Raw genomic sequence first — 16,809 nt, 5'->3', positions numbered from 1 at the left:
GGTGGGGGGGGGGGGGGGTGGGGGGGGGGGGGGGTGGGGGGGGGGGGGGGTGGGGGGGGGGGGGGGTGGGGGGGGGGGGGGGTGGGGGGGGGGGGGGGTGGGGGGGGGGGGGGGGGGGGGGGGGGGGGGGCGGGGGGGGGGGGGGGTGGGGGGTGGGGGGGGAGGGGTTGAAGGGGGGGGTGGGGGGGGGGGGGTGGGGGGTGGGGGGGGTGGGGGGGGGGCTAAGCCCAATTGGCCATTCTGGCAGGGGCTGATGGGAATTGTAGTTCATGAACATCTGGAGAGCTGCAGGTTGCAGACCCCTGGTCTAAATAAAACAGGAAGAGTGAAAACAGGCATTGAGAAAAGACGCCGCACAATTGAAAAAAAAAAGAGCTTAAACAAGAGAGGTTTTAAGTTTCAGGCACTAATTTTCTTCATGTTTTCTTAAGCTGCCAGAGTGCGCAGAGCTTTCATGTGTCCAGCATATACGAGTCTCCCACCTGAATGAGGAATTTTGCTTTCATCACAGCTGTGCATGTGGTTAGAGTGGCTGAAATGGCTTCCAGAAATGTATATCTGGGTCCACAAAATAGAGGCGATCATAGCATGTAGTGAGGAATGTCCTCAATCTCTACTATTCAGTTGACACAAATACACTGAGCAGAAGTTTGCTAAGTGAACGGGCACTACAGTCAGGTGGGCAGCGGCTGCCAGGAATGTGGAAACTCCTGTATATCTGGTACTTGTGACACAAGTGTGCATTTCGGAAGTAAGGTCTGTCGGACTTTAGAGGCTACTCTTTGGGCAGTGCACTGCTTAGCTGAAAGCAGCACATATCTCAGGAGCATCTGACTCATAGCATGCTTCATCTGATTGCTGTGGGAATGCTTTTTGTTCATCGTGTTCTGTAAGGTAATAGCAACGTTCTGAATCGTTGCAGCCAAAGTGAAAATTGTGTTCAGATGCTGGAAGAAAGGGACATCAATCTGCAAAGGAGCACCTCTTCTGATTCTACAGATTCAGGTTTGTCTCTTACTTTTTGCGTGAAAAAATTTAGATAGCTGCACTGTAAATTGCAAAGTCGATTCAAATATCAGTTCAGCCGTGAGCTCAGTTGAGCTGGAAGAGACCACAGGGGCCATCCAGCCTCTGTTTAAAAACCTCCAAAGAAGGAGACTCCACACCCTCCAAGGCAGCATATTCCACTGTCAAACAGCCCTGACCATCAGAAAGTTCTTTCTAATGTTTAGGTGGAATCTTTTCCTGTATTTTGAAGCCCTTACTCCATGTCCTAGTCTCTGGAGCAGCAGAACACAAGTCCTCTGCAACATGACATCCCTTCAAGTATTTGAACATGGCTATCATGTCACCCCTTCACCTTCTCTTTAAGAGTAAACATCCCCAGTTCCCTAAGGCACTCTTCGTAGGGCATGGATTCCAGATCTTTTTACCATTTTGGTAGCTTTCCTCTGGACCCGTTCCAGCTTGTCAGTATCCTTCTTGAATTGTTGTGCCCAGAAGTAGACACAGCATACTAAGTGAGGTCTGACCAATGCTGAATAGAGTGGTATTATTACGTCCCTTGGTCTAGACACTACACTCGTATTAGCGTGGCCCAGAATTGCATTGGCTTACTAAAAGGCAGGGGGTTGGATTGGATGGCTCTTGTGGTTTCTTCCAGCTTTTATGATTCTATATGTTCCACTTGCTTCAACCCCTTGATAGTTTGGGTTGCCTGTTATGTACCCTTTTCAGTTCTGTGGTATCCCTTTTTTAGATGGAATGACTGGAACTGTTGACAGTATTTCAAATGCGGCTGCGCTGTAGATCTGTATAAGAACAGCGCTATACCAGTTTTATGTTTTCCAAACCATTTCCTAAGAATTTTTAGTGTAGAATCAGCCCTTTTCACTATTGCTCTACATTTACATGATAATTTCATCCAGCTATCTCTCATGGCTCCAAGGTCTCGCTCCTACTCAATCACTGCCAGTTCAGAGTCCATCAATGCATGCATGAAGTTCGCATTTTCTTTGTTACCCATATCTTTCATGTTATACTTATCAGTGAATTTCCATTCCCTCAGGTGCAAGAGATTCTTTTAAGGTTTTGCAGTATGGATGCAGTTATGAAAGTTACTGTGGTTTAGTGCTGACTACTTTAAAGAGCTATGAGGTGTCTTTTAGCTGAAAGAATATTTCTTTTCCACAGGCTGCTGCATGGATTCTCCAACCTTGCAGGGTGCGAAAGACCTTGACGACACGTATGTAGAAAACTCACCCACCTTTGGGCTTCATCTGTCATTAAACCTTACTGGGAGGGTAGCTCTAGGGAGTCAGGATTGGAAGTTGTGGGTGAAAGGGCTATGCTCTTGAAAAATCAGAATTCCTAGGATTTGGATTTAAGGAATCCTGAAGTGTTTTCTCATTTCAGCTTTCGACTTCCGATACAAAGAATGCATTCCATCCCGGTAAGTTGCTTAGGAAAGAGTCTTTCTTGATGTGACTACTGTATTCTGCTGCTCTTTATGTGAGATAGAACGACCTCATGTCATAAACCTCAGCCTGGGCAACTTTACAAAAAGGGAAGTCTCCATAAGAGACGTCCAGAGCAATATAAATGCTATTTTACCAAAGTGCTACGTTTCCCGGTACAGATAATAATAGTGCTGACGGAAGTGACACTTGAGGAAGGTTTTAAAACGCTCCCAAAGAAGCAGAGCGCAAGTATTAGGACCAGGGGGGGGGCATTTAACATAAAGAAGACCCAGGAAGATTTTACAAATTAATTCACACATCTCCTGAGTTCTTTATGTTGAAATGGGTATACCTGCCATTGAGTCTGAACTGGTAGAAGAACAGCTGAGGGCAAAAATGGATTACGCAATGCACTGATATACACCTGGATGTCTAACATCATCCTCTGCAGACTCTGTGGTAATATCATAGAGCTTGCAGAGCATTGGCTGACGCCACTACTGCTCCCAAAGATTCTTGGGTGCCCAGTGGCAACCTGGCACATCCTCATTCGCTTTCCATCTGCTTTAGACATAAATATGAGGGTTGCTGTAACACTTTTTGTTTTCAGCAAATTAGATTGAGGTGGCTTTCATTTAGGGTGGTCTGGGGGGAAAGTGTTGTAATTCACTTCTTGTTTATTCCCCTCCCCCCCCCCCCCCCCCCAACGTTACAGCAAAGCCTTCTGGGATGTAGCCCTGCTTTGAAGAGGAGCCATTCGGATGTGCTGGGCTGCAGTGCTTTTCAGTCCTGTGACTCTGAAGAGAACAAAGAGAATGTGAGTTCAGTTTCACACCCCTGCAAACTGTTATCAGGAGGGTTGGGGATGAAGACTGGGGCGTGTCCTGATTGCTGGTAAAAAGTGTGGAGAAAGTTCAAAGGTCTAGAGAGGATCAAGAAGATCTATTCTGTTTCAGTTTAACCAGTAGACAAAGGTTTTAATCATCAGTTGTTATCAGTCTTCTGCAGACGCTTGTGTGCAACTAGCGCATTTGTTAAATTTCATATTTATGAGTCCATTACTCATTTGCATTGTGAAAAGATTGACTAAAAAACTTGGAGGTGAACAGGGGGAGAAAGGGTTCTGGTGGGTTTTCCGGGCTGTGTGGCCGTGGTCTGGTGGATCTTGTTCCTAATGTTTGGCCGGCATCTGCGGCTTTGTGTTGATGTGTTTGGGGCTGTGTAGGGATGGGTGGAGGAAGGGGAAAGTGAGGATGGGGTATGAGTCTGAAATTGTGTGCATCGAGGAATGCTGCTGTAAATTTCGTTGTGCATGCACAATGTCAATAAAATGCTTATGCTTCTTATTTGTGGCCAGCATCTTCAGAGGTGTATCACAGAGGGAGGGAAGTTTGCATTACACACTGTGTCCAGAGAGAAGGGAATGTTTTAGTGGGGTATAAATTTTCATGTCCCCGGGTGGGAAACCAATCAGTAAATGTTTGGGTGGAACTTGCTATGCAAAGGTGTGGTTGAGTGCATTGTATTGCGGGTGGGGTTTTTCTTTGCAGGGTCAGAAATCTTTACTGGCAGGTTCTTTTTAATGGGGCAAGAACTGTTGCAAAGAGAGGTTTTCTTTGGAGTCTGGGGAGGCTTAGTTCAAAAGTAGCAATTAATTATCCTTGATGCAGTTGATAAAATGGTTGTCTTTTCCTCAAAGGAGCCCTTTGAATTCAAAAAGCCGATGCGGCCTACCTCTCGCAGTTCTTGGCGCAGCTGTTCCCTTGAAAGTACACAAGACACTTTAGGACCAAAGCAGAAGTCTGCTCCAGGATTTATGGCATGTATCTCTGGAAAGTAGGGATGGGCTAAGTAGCAACTCTCAAGAACTAAGACAATCCATTTTGCAACCAGAAAACACATAGTGTTTTTGTTTGTGCTGCCCAATTTGCAAATTTCTGAGCTTTGTGGGCAAATATTTCCATGTAGCAGAAGGGGAATGTGAGGGAATCATCTGAAAATAATGTAGGATATCAAAGTTTTGTTCTTGTAATAATGTAGCCTTGAGCACATATTGCTTGTTGTTTCAGGCCAGATTCCAGAACTTTGACTAAAAACATGCTGTTAGAAATTGGCATTATTTATTTACAATTCTGCACTTTAGTAATATGTTGTATTTGTAATTCTGCACACGTAGAACTATAGAATGTTGAGACCCCTTATTATGTATGGAGAGAACTGTTCAGAACAGAAACTAGCTTGTAGTACAAAACCAAACACTGTGGTGGGTGAGGCAGCCTCACGGCTCCTTTGGATTCCAGCTATTAGAATCTGATAAGTGGCTGAGGCCTAAGACTGGGGTGGTGGACATTTCTGTGCATCTTAGATTTGCAAGTAGACTGGATTTTTGTTAAGCTGTTGGAGGTCTGGTTTCGGCAAGAACGTAGGACCTGTATTTGTGGGTGTCCAAAGGTAAAGAGGAGAATTACCGAAGCAGCAAGAACAACAATCTGTACGGGAACTGTTTTTGGCACACTTGTTCATGTAGGGGTTCATTTAGAGCTCTCAGAGAAAAGTAGAAATGCAATCATTACACTGTCATTGGCTTTAGGTTTGTAGCGGCGAGAGTGAAAATCACCTGGGAAGCTCCAGTCCGGCATACGTGAGGCAGCTCTCTCTGAAGGCCCCTGGAACAGAAGATGAGGATGATGGATTCCTGGAGATCATGGATGGGCCAGATGTCAGTGTAAGTGATGGGGAGCGATTTTGTAGCACCTTGCCAGTGGAAGGTTTTCCAACGGGAGTGACACTTGGGCACAGCCATTTTGTGCAGACGGCCAGGGTAGATAGAGGGCTCTACTCACCATGAGTCTCACAGGGTGGCTCCTCTCTGAACAAAATTAGAGGTCAGTTCTATGCCTGCCATTGGAATGTAAGAACTAGAAGAGTTAGAATGTTAAATAGCACCAGATCGCCTGGAAAACACTTCAGAGGTGTGACTAAGATCAGCGGGTGGGGAATATGCAGGATGTAGAATCGCTCATTGCCAGAGGTCCAGAACACTTTGCAGGCTAAGAGCTGGGGCGCTCGTTTTCTGTGGTACCCAGGTCACTCCTCCACCAAGGTCGCTCATCATAAATAAATGAAATAACTTAATTAAAGCCAGGCAATTAATGAAATGGAAACGACAGCTGTTGCAGCTGCATTCCAGAAGTAGTTGATATAACTGACCTCAGTGATTCTTTCAGAATGATGAAGAGATGCCATTTGGGGTGGCAAGTCTGTGGACTGCACCGTTAGTGATGAAGACGCGACAGGAAACCCAGGTAAGTTCGCTATCTAAGCTTCATGGAGCTGAACAGCTAGGCGTTCCTTTGATTTAAAAAACACCCCACCATTTCCTATGTAGTGCAAAGTAGCCAGGTTTTGTGCCAACTGTTAAAGAATTATTCGATTTTGAGGTGGCTTCTCTTTGGTATGTTCAGGTAGATAAAGGATAGAAGTAGTGGAATTCTCTATCCGGGGAGATTCATCTGTTCCCTTCTGCCACTGTAAAGACTTCTGTTTTGTTTGGCAAACTCTCATGGGCCCTCCTCCTTGTTCTTGTGTCTCTGTGTTGTTTTTAGTTACGTGTCTCTTTCAGGTTATTGTAATGCTTTTGATTATTCATTTCCTTAGGAGCCTAAATCAGATAAAAAAGTGGTTGTTTTTTTTTTAATATAGAATCTGGGATTCCTTCCTCATTATGGGTGTTTTTCTCCTAGCAACACCTGGGACTTCTTGGCCTCTACCGATGTTAGCTAGCCTAGCACAGCTAGAGACAAAGCCAGCGACGGCTGCTGTGAACAGACTCTGTATGTCTCTCGATTGTAGCGCAGTTTACATAACGACATTTCTGTACTTTCCATGCTTCGTGGCTTTTAAAATATCTTCGTAAACAAAAGCCCACCTAGTGAGGCCCTGCCACACGCACCTGACAAGTGATCTCCAGAGCATGAAGTCTGATGCTAGAATCATCAGATCCCTTGCTTGTTTTTGCTACAACAAACTAACACAGCTGCCCTTCTGAAATTCAAAACATTTATTTTATTTAACGTGGAACCTGCATTGAACCGGGGCTCTTTGGAGCAGGTGGTCCTCTGCCGTCACCAGCCTCTCATAACATACATGTTAAGCCCGTGGTGGCGAACCTCTGGCACTCCAGATGTTATGGACTACAATTCCCATCAGCCCCTTCCAACATGGCCAATTGGCCATGCTGGCAGGGGCTGATGGGAATTGTAGTCCAAAACATCTGGAGTGCCAAAGGTTCGCCACCACTGTGTTAAGCAGTCTGCCTACAGCTTTGCTGAATCTGCCTGTCCCTGGTCTCTTTATGGCCGTGGTGGCGAACCTATGGCACCCCAGATGTTCATGGACTATAATTCCCATCAGCCCCTGCCAGATGGCCAATTGGCCATGCTGACAGGGGCTGATGGGAATTGTAGTTCATGAACATCTGGAGTGCCATAGGTTTGCCACCACTGCTTTATGGCCTTTTCAGAACCTGTTCTCACCCGAGGGCTTACCTCCTCCAACCGTGGAATGTTCTCGCTTCTTTGAGGGAGGGAGCGAGCTCTGTTGACACCCAGTGGGTTGCTGGTTGGAGGCACTGGCTGCCTTGCAGTGCTAATGCCACTTTGGCTTTTGTCCAGAATAAGCGCTGCAGGCCGCTGGGGTCAGAAAGCAAGCCGTACGGTGTGGCCAAGGCTGCCCTGAAAAGAACGGAGAGATCCCAGGAAGAGAATTCACCGGAGACCAGCAAGAGGAAGAGAAATGCTTGTGGAGCTCCACCTGAAGAACTGACGGTTGGTAGCTAAAGAACATACAGTGACTCCCCCTGTCCACTGAGCTCGCTTGTCTTCCTAGGAGGGGCTGATGCCGGAGCCCCCTGGCCTCGGGCAGCAGATGTGGGTCTGGACACCAGAGCCCCTTTGCAGAATCCTGAGTGGAACTTTTCCCTGCTATCTGTACGACATGATCCGTTCTTGTGGCAGCAGCCAACGCTCCTTGCCTTAGTTCCTGGGGCAAAACAGGATTTGGGAATTCTAAGAACGTTTTCGTCTGGGGCTGACCTGCAGTGTGTCGAAGAGAGTGCGTGGATCCCAGGGTCTTAGCTTTCTGATTTCAGAAAGTGTAAAGAAGTGTAAGAGGGGAAACTTTTGAAAATGTGACGTCCAAAGTTGTAGACTGTTAGAGATCTAGTATTTACACAAAACAATTAAAAACCACGGTGTAAAGTGAATTCTTATGCTCTTTTTGTAGCAGCTGGGGTACCAGCTAATTCTTGCTCAGACATTTTTGTAACGGTCTTGTGCTGTGAGTGTATGTTGAGCTGAAGTGTTCATAAAGTTGAAAATGGTTCCAAACATCTAAGTCAGTGGTTCTCAAACAGTGCTCCGCAGAGTATCCATGGGGCTTCTTCAGTACAGTCAATTTAGCCATCTTATGTAATTCCTTAAAAGTATGAAATCTACCTTTTGAGGCTTAAGTTCTAAAAATATTTATAATATTACTTTTAAATATTGTGGCTCAACTAGGTTTCCTGTTCCACAAGTTGGGTATGGCTGACTTAGTTTTGTTAGTTTCATACTTTGCAATATACTGTTTTATTTCCCTTACCCATCATGTTTTCCTCTGTCTCTTTCCTGTCTGGGTTTTCAAATGTGCAAGCCAGAATTCAGCAAAACAGCCCCCCCCCCACACACACACACAGTCATTTCCTTTCCTTGATTTTGCACGTGCATCTTCTCACGTGTGCTTCCAGCATTGTACTGTAAGGCTGTTTGAACGCACAGCTCCAGCGCTCGCTCTTTCTCGGTGCCTTGCCTTCTGTCTGCCCTTTGTCTTTGGGCTCCAGATCTCTCCAGCTAGTCTGCCTACTCCTTGAAGAACTGAAGGCAGACGGTCTCCAGATGAGTTGAATGTTTGTGAATGAGCCTGACTGTAGCGTGGCTTCAGTGTCCCGTGTTTCTTCCTGTTCCTTCCTCCAGAGTCAGGTCCTTGTTGCCGAACCACTGTCATCCTCAACCGAGATAGAGAGTATTCTAGACAACGACCAAAGGGACCTTATTGGAGACTTCTCAAGGGTAAGGCTGTGCCTTTTGCCTATTGCCTCTACCCAGCCCCCCCTTCCCCCCCAACTTGTTGCCCATCAACATCTTTTTTGGTGCCTTCAAAGTGTTTTTAAGAAGTGGGCTGGGCCACGTGGGGTATTGGCCATTTTAAAAAAAACCACTGCTTTGATAGTAACTGCCACCACAGCACAAGGATCTTCATTATATACCCGAAGGTAAGCCATTTTGTGGCAGCCATTTTGTGGCTGGCTCTGCCTCACGGAGAAGCCACTTTGTGGCTACACATACCAGACTGTGTCAGAATTGCAAAAGATGCCCACCACCTCAGAATGGTTGAGGTGCTGATGTGTTTGGGGCTGTGTAGGGATGGGTGGAGGAAGGGGGAAGTGAGGATGATGTATGAGTCTGAAATTGTATGAGTATGATGTATTGTATGAGTATGATGTATGAGTATGAAATTGTGTTGTGCGTGCACAATGACAATAAAATGCTTATGCTTATGCTTGAGGATCTGTTTTCTAACCTGTTGGTTCTTATGTTTTGACACAGCTGGGGTTTGAGTTTCCCTTCGAAGCAGCAAGGACTCATGTGCTCGCAACCTCCCTTTGCTCATGTTGAGATTGCGTAGCCTAACTTCCTTGCTTTAACTAAGCCTTGTTTTTTTAGGGTTATCTTTTTCACACGGTGGACGGGAAGCATCAAGATCTGAAATATATCGACCCAGAAATGGTAGGTTTCACAAGCTAAGTTCCCCTCAGTTGAGTAAACTCACCTCCTAAAAGCAGTGCATCAAGTGAGGCCACGGAGCCATAGCTCCTCGACAAGAGAAAGCAGACTCGGCCCATCTATCAGGGGAGCATTTGTGCCTCGCAATCGAGGCAGGTCTCCCAGGGCTCGGGGCTGTTGACATTTTCCCAACATCTGTGGTGTGAGATCTTTTTAAAAATTGGATTAAACCTGGGAGCGTTTGTGTGCAAACCTCTGGCTTTGCATGGGTTACAGACTTGATTTTGTTGTTGCTGGAGTGGAGAGAAGACCCTTCAATGGACTGTTGTGAGTCAGGAGACATTTTGAGATTGAGCTGCACTGGTTTGCTTGTTGAATCAAAAACAGCAGCACGGACTCTTTAAGATCTAACACTTGGCAGTCTCTTCCCTTTAGATCGTTGCAGTCTTGAACGGAAGCTTCGCAAGGTTCATTAAGGAGTGTGTGATCATTGACTGCAGATATCCCTATGAATATGAAGGAGGCCACATCAAGGTATCGCGGAGTTTGGGGAGCGGTGACAGCGTCTTCAGGTTGCCGGGGTGAATCCCAGAGCAGTTGGGCCAATCTCGCTCTGGAAATTTACTAATGAGTTCAGTTCCAGCTCATGCTCATCTATTAGCAGTTCTCATCGTACGTAGCACTCCGCCTAGAGGCTGGATCTTTGGAGGGACCTTCATGACAAGGACAAATGCCCATAATCGGACAATTCCACTTCCTTCCCTGGGCATAGAAAATGATGATGTGTACTCGGATTTGATCAAGTTGGTCTAATTCAGTGGTGGCGAACCTATGGCATGGATGCCATAGGTGGCACTCAGAGCCCTCTCTGTGGGCACGTGCAAACAGAGTGCCCCCTTCCCCCATCTAGGCTAACCTGGGCCGCTGGGCTCAATTATTAGCATTAAACCAAAGACCAAGTTTTGGGGAGGCAGTGTAGGTAACCCTGTTAAGCTCTGTTAAACCCCACTGATTTTCATGCAAAGAACAAAAGCGCAATCCTTTACCCGGGAGTAAGCTTGGTTGCTGGCAATGGGGCTTGCTCCTGAGTAAACCCTCCTAGGGTCGTGATTCACCTGTTGGAAGAGTTGCACGGTTGCTTCAAAGCAAAGCCACCGACTACCACCAAGCTTACTCCCGAGTAACGCATGCCTCAAAGCCAACTACTTTTTCTAAGCTAAAACCTCAGTATTCAGGTTAAATTGCTGTGTTGGCACTTTGCAATAAATAAGTGGGTTTTGGGTTGCAGTTTGGGCACTCGGTCTCGAAAAGGTTCGCCATCACTGGTCTAATTCGATCATTCGCCATTTTGTTTTCTCTTTGTCAAAGGGTGGAATGGAGCAGGGGTGGTATTTCGGGTTGCCAATTGTTTGGAAGTTGGGGAGGAGCAGGGAGGTGCTGTCATTGCCAAACAGCTGCAGGGGGGTGTCAGGTGACTGCTGCCCCTTGATGTCATCTGGGGGGGGGGTGCCGAGGATGGGCTGCTTCTTTGCAGCTGCCACGAAATGTGTTGCCCGCAACATCAAATGTCGCATGAGCCAGGTCTGCCAATCAACCAGTGACCCTTCCCTCGCAGGGTGCCGTAAACCTCCACATGGAGGAAGATGTGGAGGAGTTCTTGCTGAAGAAGCCCATCGTCTCATCTGACAACAAGAGAGTGATCGTTGTTTTCCACTGCGAGTTCTCGTCAGAGCGGGGCCCACGAATGTGAGTGCGTGAATGCCCTTTTGTGCAGTTGTTTTCACAGACAGGTGCCTTTGCTGGCAACGAAAAGAGGGTGGTGCCAGATTTTATCTGTTAGCAGTCAGTCATGATTTGAGTACTGCTAGAAAGGTAGTGTATAAGTTACTCAAGCAGGTAAATGTTGGCCATGACGATGGGGTTTGCATAACAAAGAGCTGGATGGTGATTGCGGGCTGGAATGCTTCAGGAAAGCCGTTCCATAAAGTTTGGAGGTCCCAACTGATTTGCTGTGGCCGTGTGCATACACTTGGCGGGGTCAACAGATCCTCCTTGGAGATAAACATTCCTGGAAATTCAGAAGCAATGGAGAAAGTCATGTTGCTTCCAGAAGCTACTGGGGAAACTGAAATATCTGTGGCACTGTATTGTCGAAGGCTTTCACGGCCGGAATCACTGGGGTGCTGTGTGGTTTCCGGGCTGTATGGCTGTGTTCTAGCAACATTCTCTCCTGACATTTCGCCTGCATCTGTGGCTGGCATTTTCAGAGGATCTTTCCTTTCCAACTATCAGATCCTCTGAAGATGCCAGCCACAGATGTAGGCGAAACGTCAGGAGAGAATGTTGCTAGAACACGGCCATACAGCCCGGAAACCACACAGCACCCCTATCTGTAGTACGTTCCTAACAAGGTTAAACCTATGTTGCTTCTCTAACCATGTGAAATACATAATTTATACCTTATTTGGCATATTTATGGAATTTAAAACGATCAGTCGCTTAATTTTCTACAAGAAAAGTTGCAGGTGTGCCATGTACTTGAGAGAGCGGCAAAAACACCACAACTTGTGTTAGTATTTTAATTTTTGCCATCGGGGGGGAGGGGGGATAAAAAACTGACATTAGACAACCAAGTTTGTAGCAAGCAAAATTGGTCTCATACAGTCCCAATAGACCACCAGCATATTTGGATCATATTGTGTTACATTTTATAATGTTGAAAACCCTGAGCTCTTTAATAATGAAGGAGATCTCCTTGGGATGCCTGGAGCAGAGGCCACTTCGTGCTTCGTAGGGTGAATTCATCACCTGGAAACAAAGCAGGCGCTGGTGAAATAGTTTCAGTATTGAGGAAATGAGCTGCCCGTCACTATTCCCAACTAGTAGTCTGTTCTGGGCCTTTCTAAAATTTCCGACCTTCCTCCAAGGGAGCCTCATCTAAAGTGCCAACTTGCATGTGGATCATGTGCAGGAAGAGTCAGTCTTTCTCTCTTGCCCTCCACACCCTGCCTCAGGTGCCGGTTTGTGAGGGAGAGAGATCGCCTTGGCAACGAGTACCCCAGCCTGCACTACCCTGAGCTGTATGTCCTGAAAGGGGGCTACAAGGACTTCTTCCTCAAATGCAGGGTAAGCATCATTCTATTCAGGTAACGTAGTTCTTGTCTCTTAGCTGCTCGTGTGTGTCGTTAGCTCCGCGTATTTGTATCCTGCCCTTTCTCTAGCGCACTGTGGGTGAGACGCCTAGTTTCTCTCTTCTCCTCCTGCTTTATCCTCACAGCAACCCTGCAAGGGAGGCTGGACACTGAGAAATAGTGGCTGGCAACCATGTGTGTCATAGCTGAGCAGGGATTTGAAGTGGACCCTTGCGCTCTTATTGTCTTGATCTCCTCTGTACGTGTTTGTTTTCCCCAAATGGCATCTCTTCTTATCAGGAGATTCATGACTTGGAGTTATTTTTGAGTCCTTGGGAATGTAAACAGAATGGGTTTAAGAACATAAGAACAAGCCAACTGGATCAGACCAAAGTCCATCTAGTCCAGCTCTCTGCTACTCGCAGTGGCCCACCAGGTGCCTTTGGGAGCTCACATGTAGGATGTGAACGCAATGGCCTTCTGCGGCTGTTGCTCCCGATCACTTGGTCTGTTAAGGCATTTGCAATCTGAGATCAAGGAGGATCAAGATTGGTAGCCATAGATCGACTTCTCCTCCATAAATCTGTCCAAGCCCTTTTTAAAGCTATCCAGGTTAGTGGCCATCGCCATCTCCTGGGGCAGCATGTTCCAAACACCAATCACACGTTGCGTGAAGAAGTGTTTCCTTTTATTAGTCCTAATTCTTCCCCCCAGCATTTTCAATGGATGCCCCCTGGTTCTAGTATTGTGAGAAAGAGAGAAAAATTTCTCTCTGTCAACATTTTCTACCCCATGCATAATTTTATAGACTTCAATCATATCCCCCCTCAGCCGTCTCCTCTCCAAACTAAAGAGTCCCAATTGCTGCAGCCTCTCCTCATAGGAAAGGTGCTCCAGTCCCTCAATCATCCTCGTTGCCCTTCTCTGCACTTTTTCTATCTCCTCAATATCCTTTTTGAAATGCAGCGACCAGAACTGAACACAGTACTCCCAAGTGCGGTTTCACCATGGCTTTATATAAGGGCATGACAATCTTTGCAGTTTTATTCTCAATTCCTTTTCTAATGATCTCCAGCATAGAGTTTGCCTTTTTCACAGCTGCCATGCATTGAGTTGACATTCCCATGGAACCATCAACTAAGACGCCTAAATCCCTTTCCTGGTCTGTGACTGATAGCACTGACCCCTGTAGCGTGTATGTGAAGTTTGGATTTTTTGCCCCTATGTGCATCACTTTACATTTTGCTTTTGGGTTTGTTTTGGGTTTGTTTTCTCCTTGCAGTATGTGGCTTCCTTAGCACTCCTGTGTAATAACACCTGGCTCCTCAGGTCGTCTGTTTTACCAGAGAAACCCCCAACTTTGCCTCCTTTGCAGTTGCCTGCTGTTTTTGGATGGCCCTGAGTCAGTGGCAGAGCCCACAATTGGCATGCAGATTATCTCCAGCTTGAAGGCCAGCTGTTGACACCCACAAGCGACCTTCCCTCTGCCCACTAGTGCCCAATCTGGCTGTTTTGGGGCACAGTCATAGGGGCAGGTCACCCATTGAGGTTTTCCAGTGGTTACCTAGAAAAGATAGTGGATCCATTCAGGAAGAGAAGTGGGTGACCTTCAGCGAACTGGCAGGACGTGGTCAGTATGACCCCTGAGGATTTGCAAGAAGGCCAGCAGGTTGATGCTACAGCTGCATTGTGGGAGAAGTTCTGTCAGTGACCATCAGGGTAGCTAAGAATTAGGACGTTGTGGGTTTTCTGGGTTTCAGTCCCAGCCACAGATGCAGGCAAAACGTCAGGAGAAAATACTGCTGGAAGATGGCCATGCAGCCCGGAAACCCCACAGCATGCTGGTGATTCTGGCAGTGAAAGTCTTCGACAATATATATGTTTAAGCACTGCTGCTTTTCTCCCCCAGAGCTACTGTGAGCCGCAGGGCTACCGCCCCATGCACCATGAAGACTTCCGGGAGGACCTGAGGAAGTTCCGCACCAAGAGTCGGACGTGGGCCGGAGAGAAGAGCAAAAGAGAACTGTACAGTCGCTTGAAGAAGCTCTGAGATCTCTTCATGGGGCAGCCAGATGCCGCTTGCCTGCCACGGGGGCAAAGGAGGACATGGGCTGGCTTGTCGCCTTAGCCCTGCAGGCCGTGGAACGTGTTTGCTCCTTGCGTGGTCTTTGCCGTTGCTGCTTACTGAATAACTTCCGGCAAGGGAATGTGGGAGCACTTCGACTGCCCACCCACCCGCCCGGTGGGTCTGGACCCTGTTTACACTCCCCCGTGGAACTACGGCATTTGTGTGCCTCCTTGCGTGGGAAGCTGTCCGTGCCTTCTGAAGTGTTAACAGTGATATTTTAGCATGTGTTTTAAAAGTGTACCTTTTTAAATGTTAGTCCAGTCCAATGAAGCTAACTTATGCCTGCGGCTGAGGTGTTTCAAGGCCTCTTTCTGACTCTGGTCCCAGCTGGAGGCACCCAAAGGGAACCCACCAAGCTGCCGCTGAGTTGTGTCATGTTCACGAGTGCCGTCATTTTTGCAATTCGGTGCCGGGTGGGGGAAGCAAGCAAGGAAGCTGGAAACAATTTCTGCCCAGAACCTCACTGTCTGTTACCGGGAGCAGCTTCGTTGTGTTCTCGCCCCCGAGGCTCTGATCTGACTGCCCTGGACTTTGCCATAGCAGCTCCCTAAGAAAGAACACTGAGGGTCTTGGCTTTCTTGCGGATATCTCAGAGGACAGGGTGTTCCGTGAAGCGCCCTGGATCCTCTAGCAGCAGATTCCAGGAACCCCCACACCAGACACAGCAGTGGCGGTTCTTCTGAGACCAGGCTTCAGGAAAGGAATGCTGACTTGGGGCAATCATGGTGCTTTCTCCCCACCCCCCCACCCCCACCCCAAATCACTCCGCAGCCAAGGATTGCGAGGCCTCTCCAACCCTGGCTTCCCGTTCTGCTGCTGTTCACTCCCACATGTCTTGCTGGAAGGATGGGTTGATGTCTATCGGCTTTTCTCAGCTCATGAGATGTCCAGAGGTAAATAACGGAATGGTGGGCATGTGGCTACCACCTCTGAGGCTCACGGGGCCCCCTCTGGCAAAAGGCCGTTGTCAAAGAATAGAGTCTGTTTTATCATCTGATTGAAACGCTAATTGTGTGTATAGTTCCGTGGTGGTGAACCTTTGGCGCTCCAGATGTTATGGACTACAATTCCCATCAGCCCCTGCCAGCATGGCCAATTGGCCATGCTGGCAAGGGCTGGTGGGAATTGTAGTCCATAACATCTGGAGTGCCAAAGGTAGTTGGTAACAGTGGGACTTAGGGGCAGAATACTTGGTTGCCCTTCATAGGCGGCTGGCCAGAAATCATCCCTTTGGACACCTTGACCTCTGGTGCCGCATCTTGTGTTACAAATCCTCTTATTGTGAAGAGGAGGGGCCGCAGGGGACCCATAAGTGTAAATTTCACGTTCCTCAAAGGCCGCTGCTGTTTGTTATATCTGGGGAAGGAGGCAAAGGGAATTAAGAAATCCATGAGTGTTGGTTGGTTGTCGTCGAAATGTGGGAAGGAAGCTATTGGATTGTGGGTTTGTACCTTGGTGGAACGGCCTTGTATGCTCAGTCCAGCTCTTTCACAGACGGAACCTGCCATCCGTGGTTTGTGCCTGTGCTGCTCAGACACTGGAGCCCTCGGGGAAAAGTCTGGGGTTTCGGTTGGCTGAGGACTCTCACAAATGTTTGCTCTTCTTCCTAACCACTGTGCTTCCACAGCAGCTTTGCCGGCTTCGTCCTGTGAATGTTCCCCAAAGTACTTATTCTGCTTCTTCTCCGCACACTTCCTAGAATTCGGGGTTCTGTATTTGTTCTCGTTGCCAGTTTTAAATTCAGCTGTGACGTTTGCGGAGGCTTATTCAGCGAGAGGGAAAAGCACCTGCTTTTAATGTATTGTCAATGTCTTGAATGCAAGAGGGAAACGAGGGGCCTTCACTTGAAACCATCTGGTTCTGTAGGCTCAGGAAATAAACTGCCCAGTACCAAAGGTGTCCGGTTGCTTTTTTCCTGGTTACCCTAAGAACAGTAGGCATGGCCTAGTAAGGAGGAAGCTCTTGCCAGCCAGCTCTCTTGACATGAAGCCTGTTGTCTGTCTTTCAGGGCCTACACAGTGTCTTTATTGTATGGGTCTCCTCCTTTATGGGCTGCCTAGTAATCTGAAAACATCACTTAAATGCAGCCAGAGAATATTGAGATGGATTCAGCATAAAGCCCCTCCCCCCCCCAATGCAAAATATTATCACCAGCCTTAGGGTTATAGCACTTTTCCCTTTTCCTTGGGAAGGGGGTGTTGTCACTCAAAGCAAGCTGTTAGCAAGAGATGCCTCCAGTAAACAGGGAATTTAAGTGCTGCTCAAGGACA

At 47.5% G+C, this 16,809-nt stretch overlaps 1 protein-coding gene across 1 annotated transcript; it reads left to right on the top strand.

Annotated features, from left to right (window-relative positions):
- Positions 1 to 869: 869 nt before the first annotated feature.
- Positions 870 to 16,434, top strand: CDC25A (cell division cycle 25A). Its single transcript, XM_048510949.1, has 14 exons — positions 870 to 1,005; positions 2,194 to 2,245; positions 2,416 to 2,452; positions 3,175 to 3,276; positions 4,159 to 4,278; positions 5,050 to 5,184; positions 5,687 to 5,764; positions 7,133 to 7,285; positions 8,471 to 8,566; positions 9,221 to 9,283; positions 9,716 to 9,814; positions 10,896 to 11,026; positions 12,295 to 12,406; positions 14,321 to 16,434. Exons 1-14 carry the CDS (start codon positions 945 to 947, stop codon positions 14,459 to 14,461), a joined length of 1,380 nt encoding a protein of 459 aa, XP_048366906.1. The 5' UTR covers positions 870 to 944; the 3' UTR covers positions 14,462 to 16,434.
- Positions 16,435 to 16,809: the final 375 nt, after the last annotated feature.

Source organism: Sphaerodactylus townsendi, linkage group LG11, assembly GCF_021028975.2.
Source record: "Sphaerodactylus townsendi isolate TG3544 linkage group LG11, MPM_Stown_v2.3, whole genome shotgun sequence".
Lineage (NCBI taxonomy): Eukaryota > Metazoa > Chordata > Lepidosauria > Squamata > Sphaerodactylidae > Sphaerodactylus > Sphaerodactylus townsendi.
This window is presented reverse-complemented; position numbering and strand designations above follow the sequence as displayed.

Coding starts and splice junctions, on each gene's coding strand:
- CDC25A (XM_048510949.1), top strand. CDS start 945: ATGCTGGAAGAAAGGGACATCAATCTGCAAAGGAGCACCTCTTCTGAT. Junction 2,453..3,174: donor AAAGAATGCATTCCATCCCG/GTAAGTTGCTTA, acceptor CCAACGTTACAG/CAAAGCCTTCTGGGATGTAG. Junction 9,815..10,895: donor ATGAAGGAGGCCACATCAAG/GTATCGCGGAGT, acceptor CTTCCCTCGCAG/GGTGCCGTAAACCTCCACAT.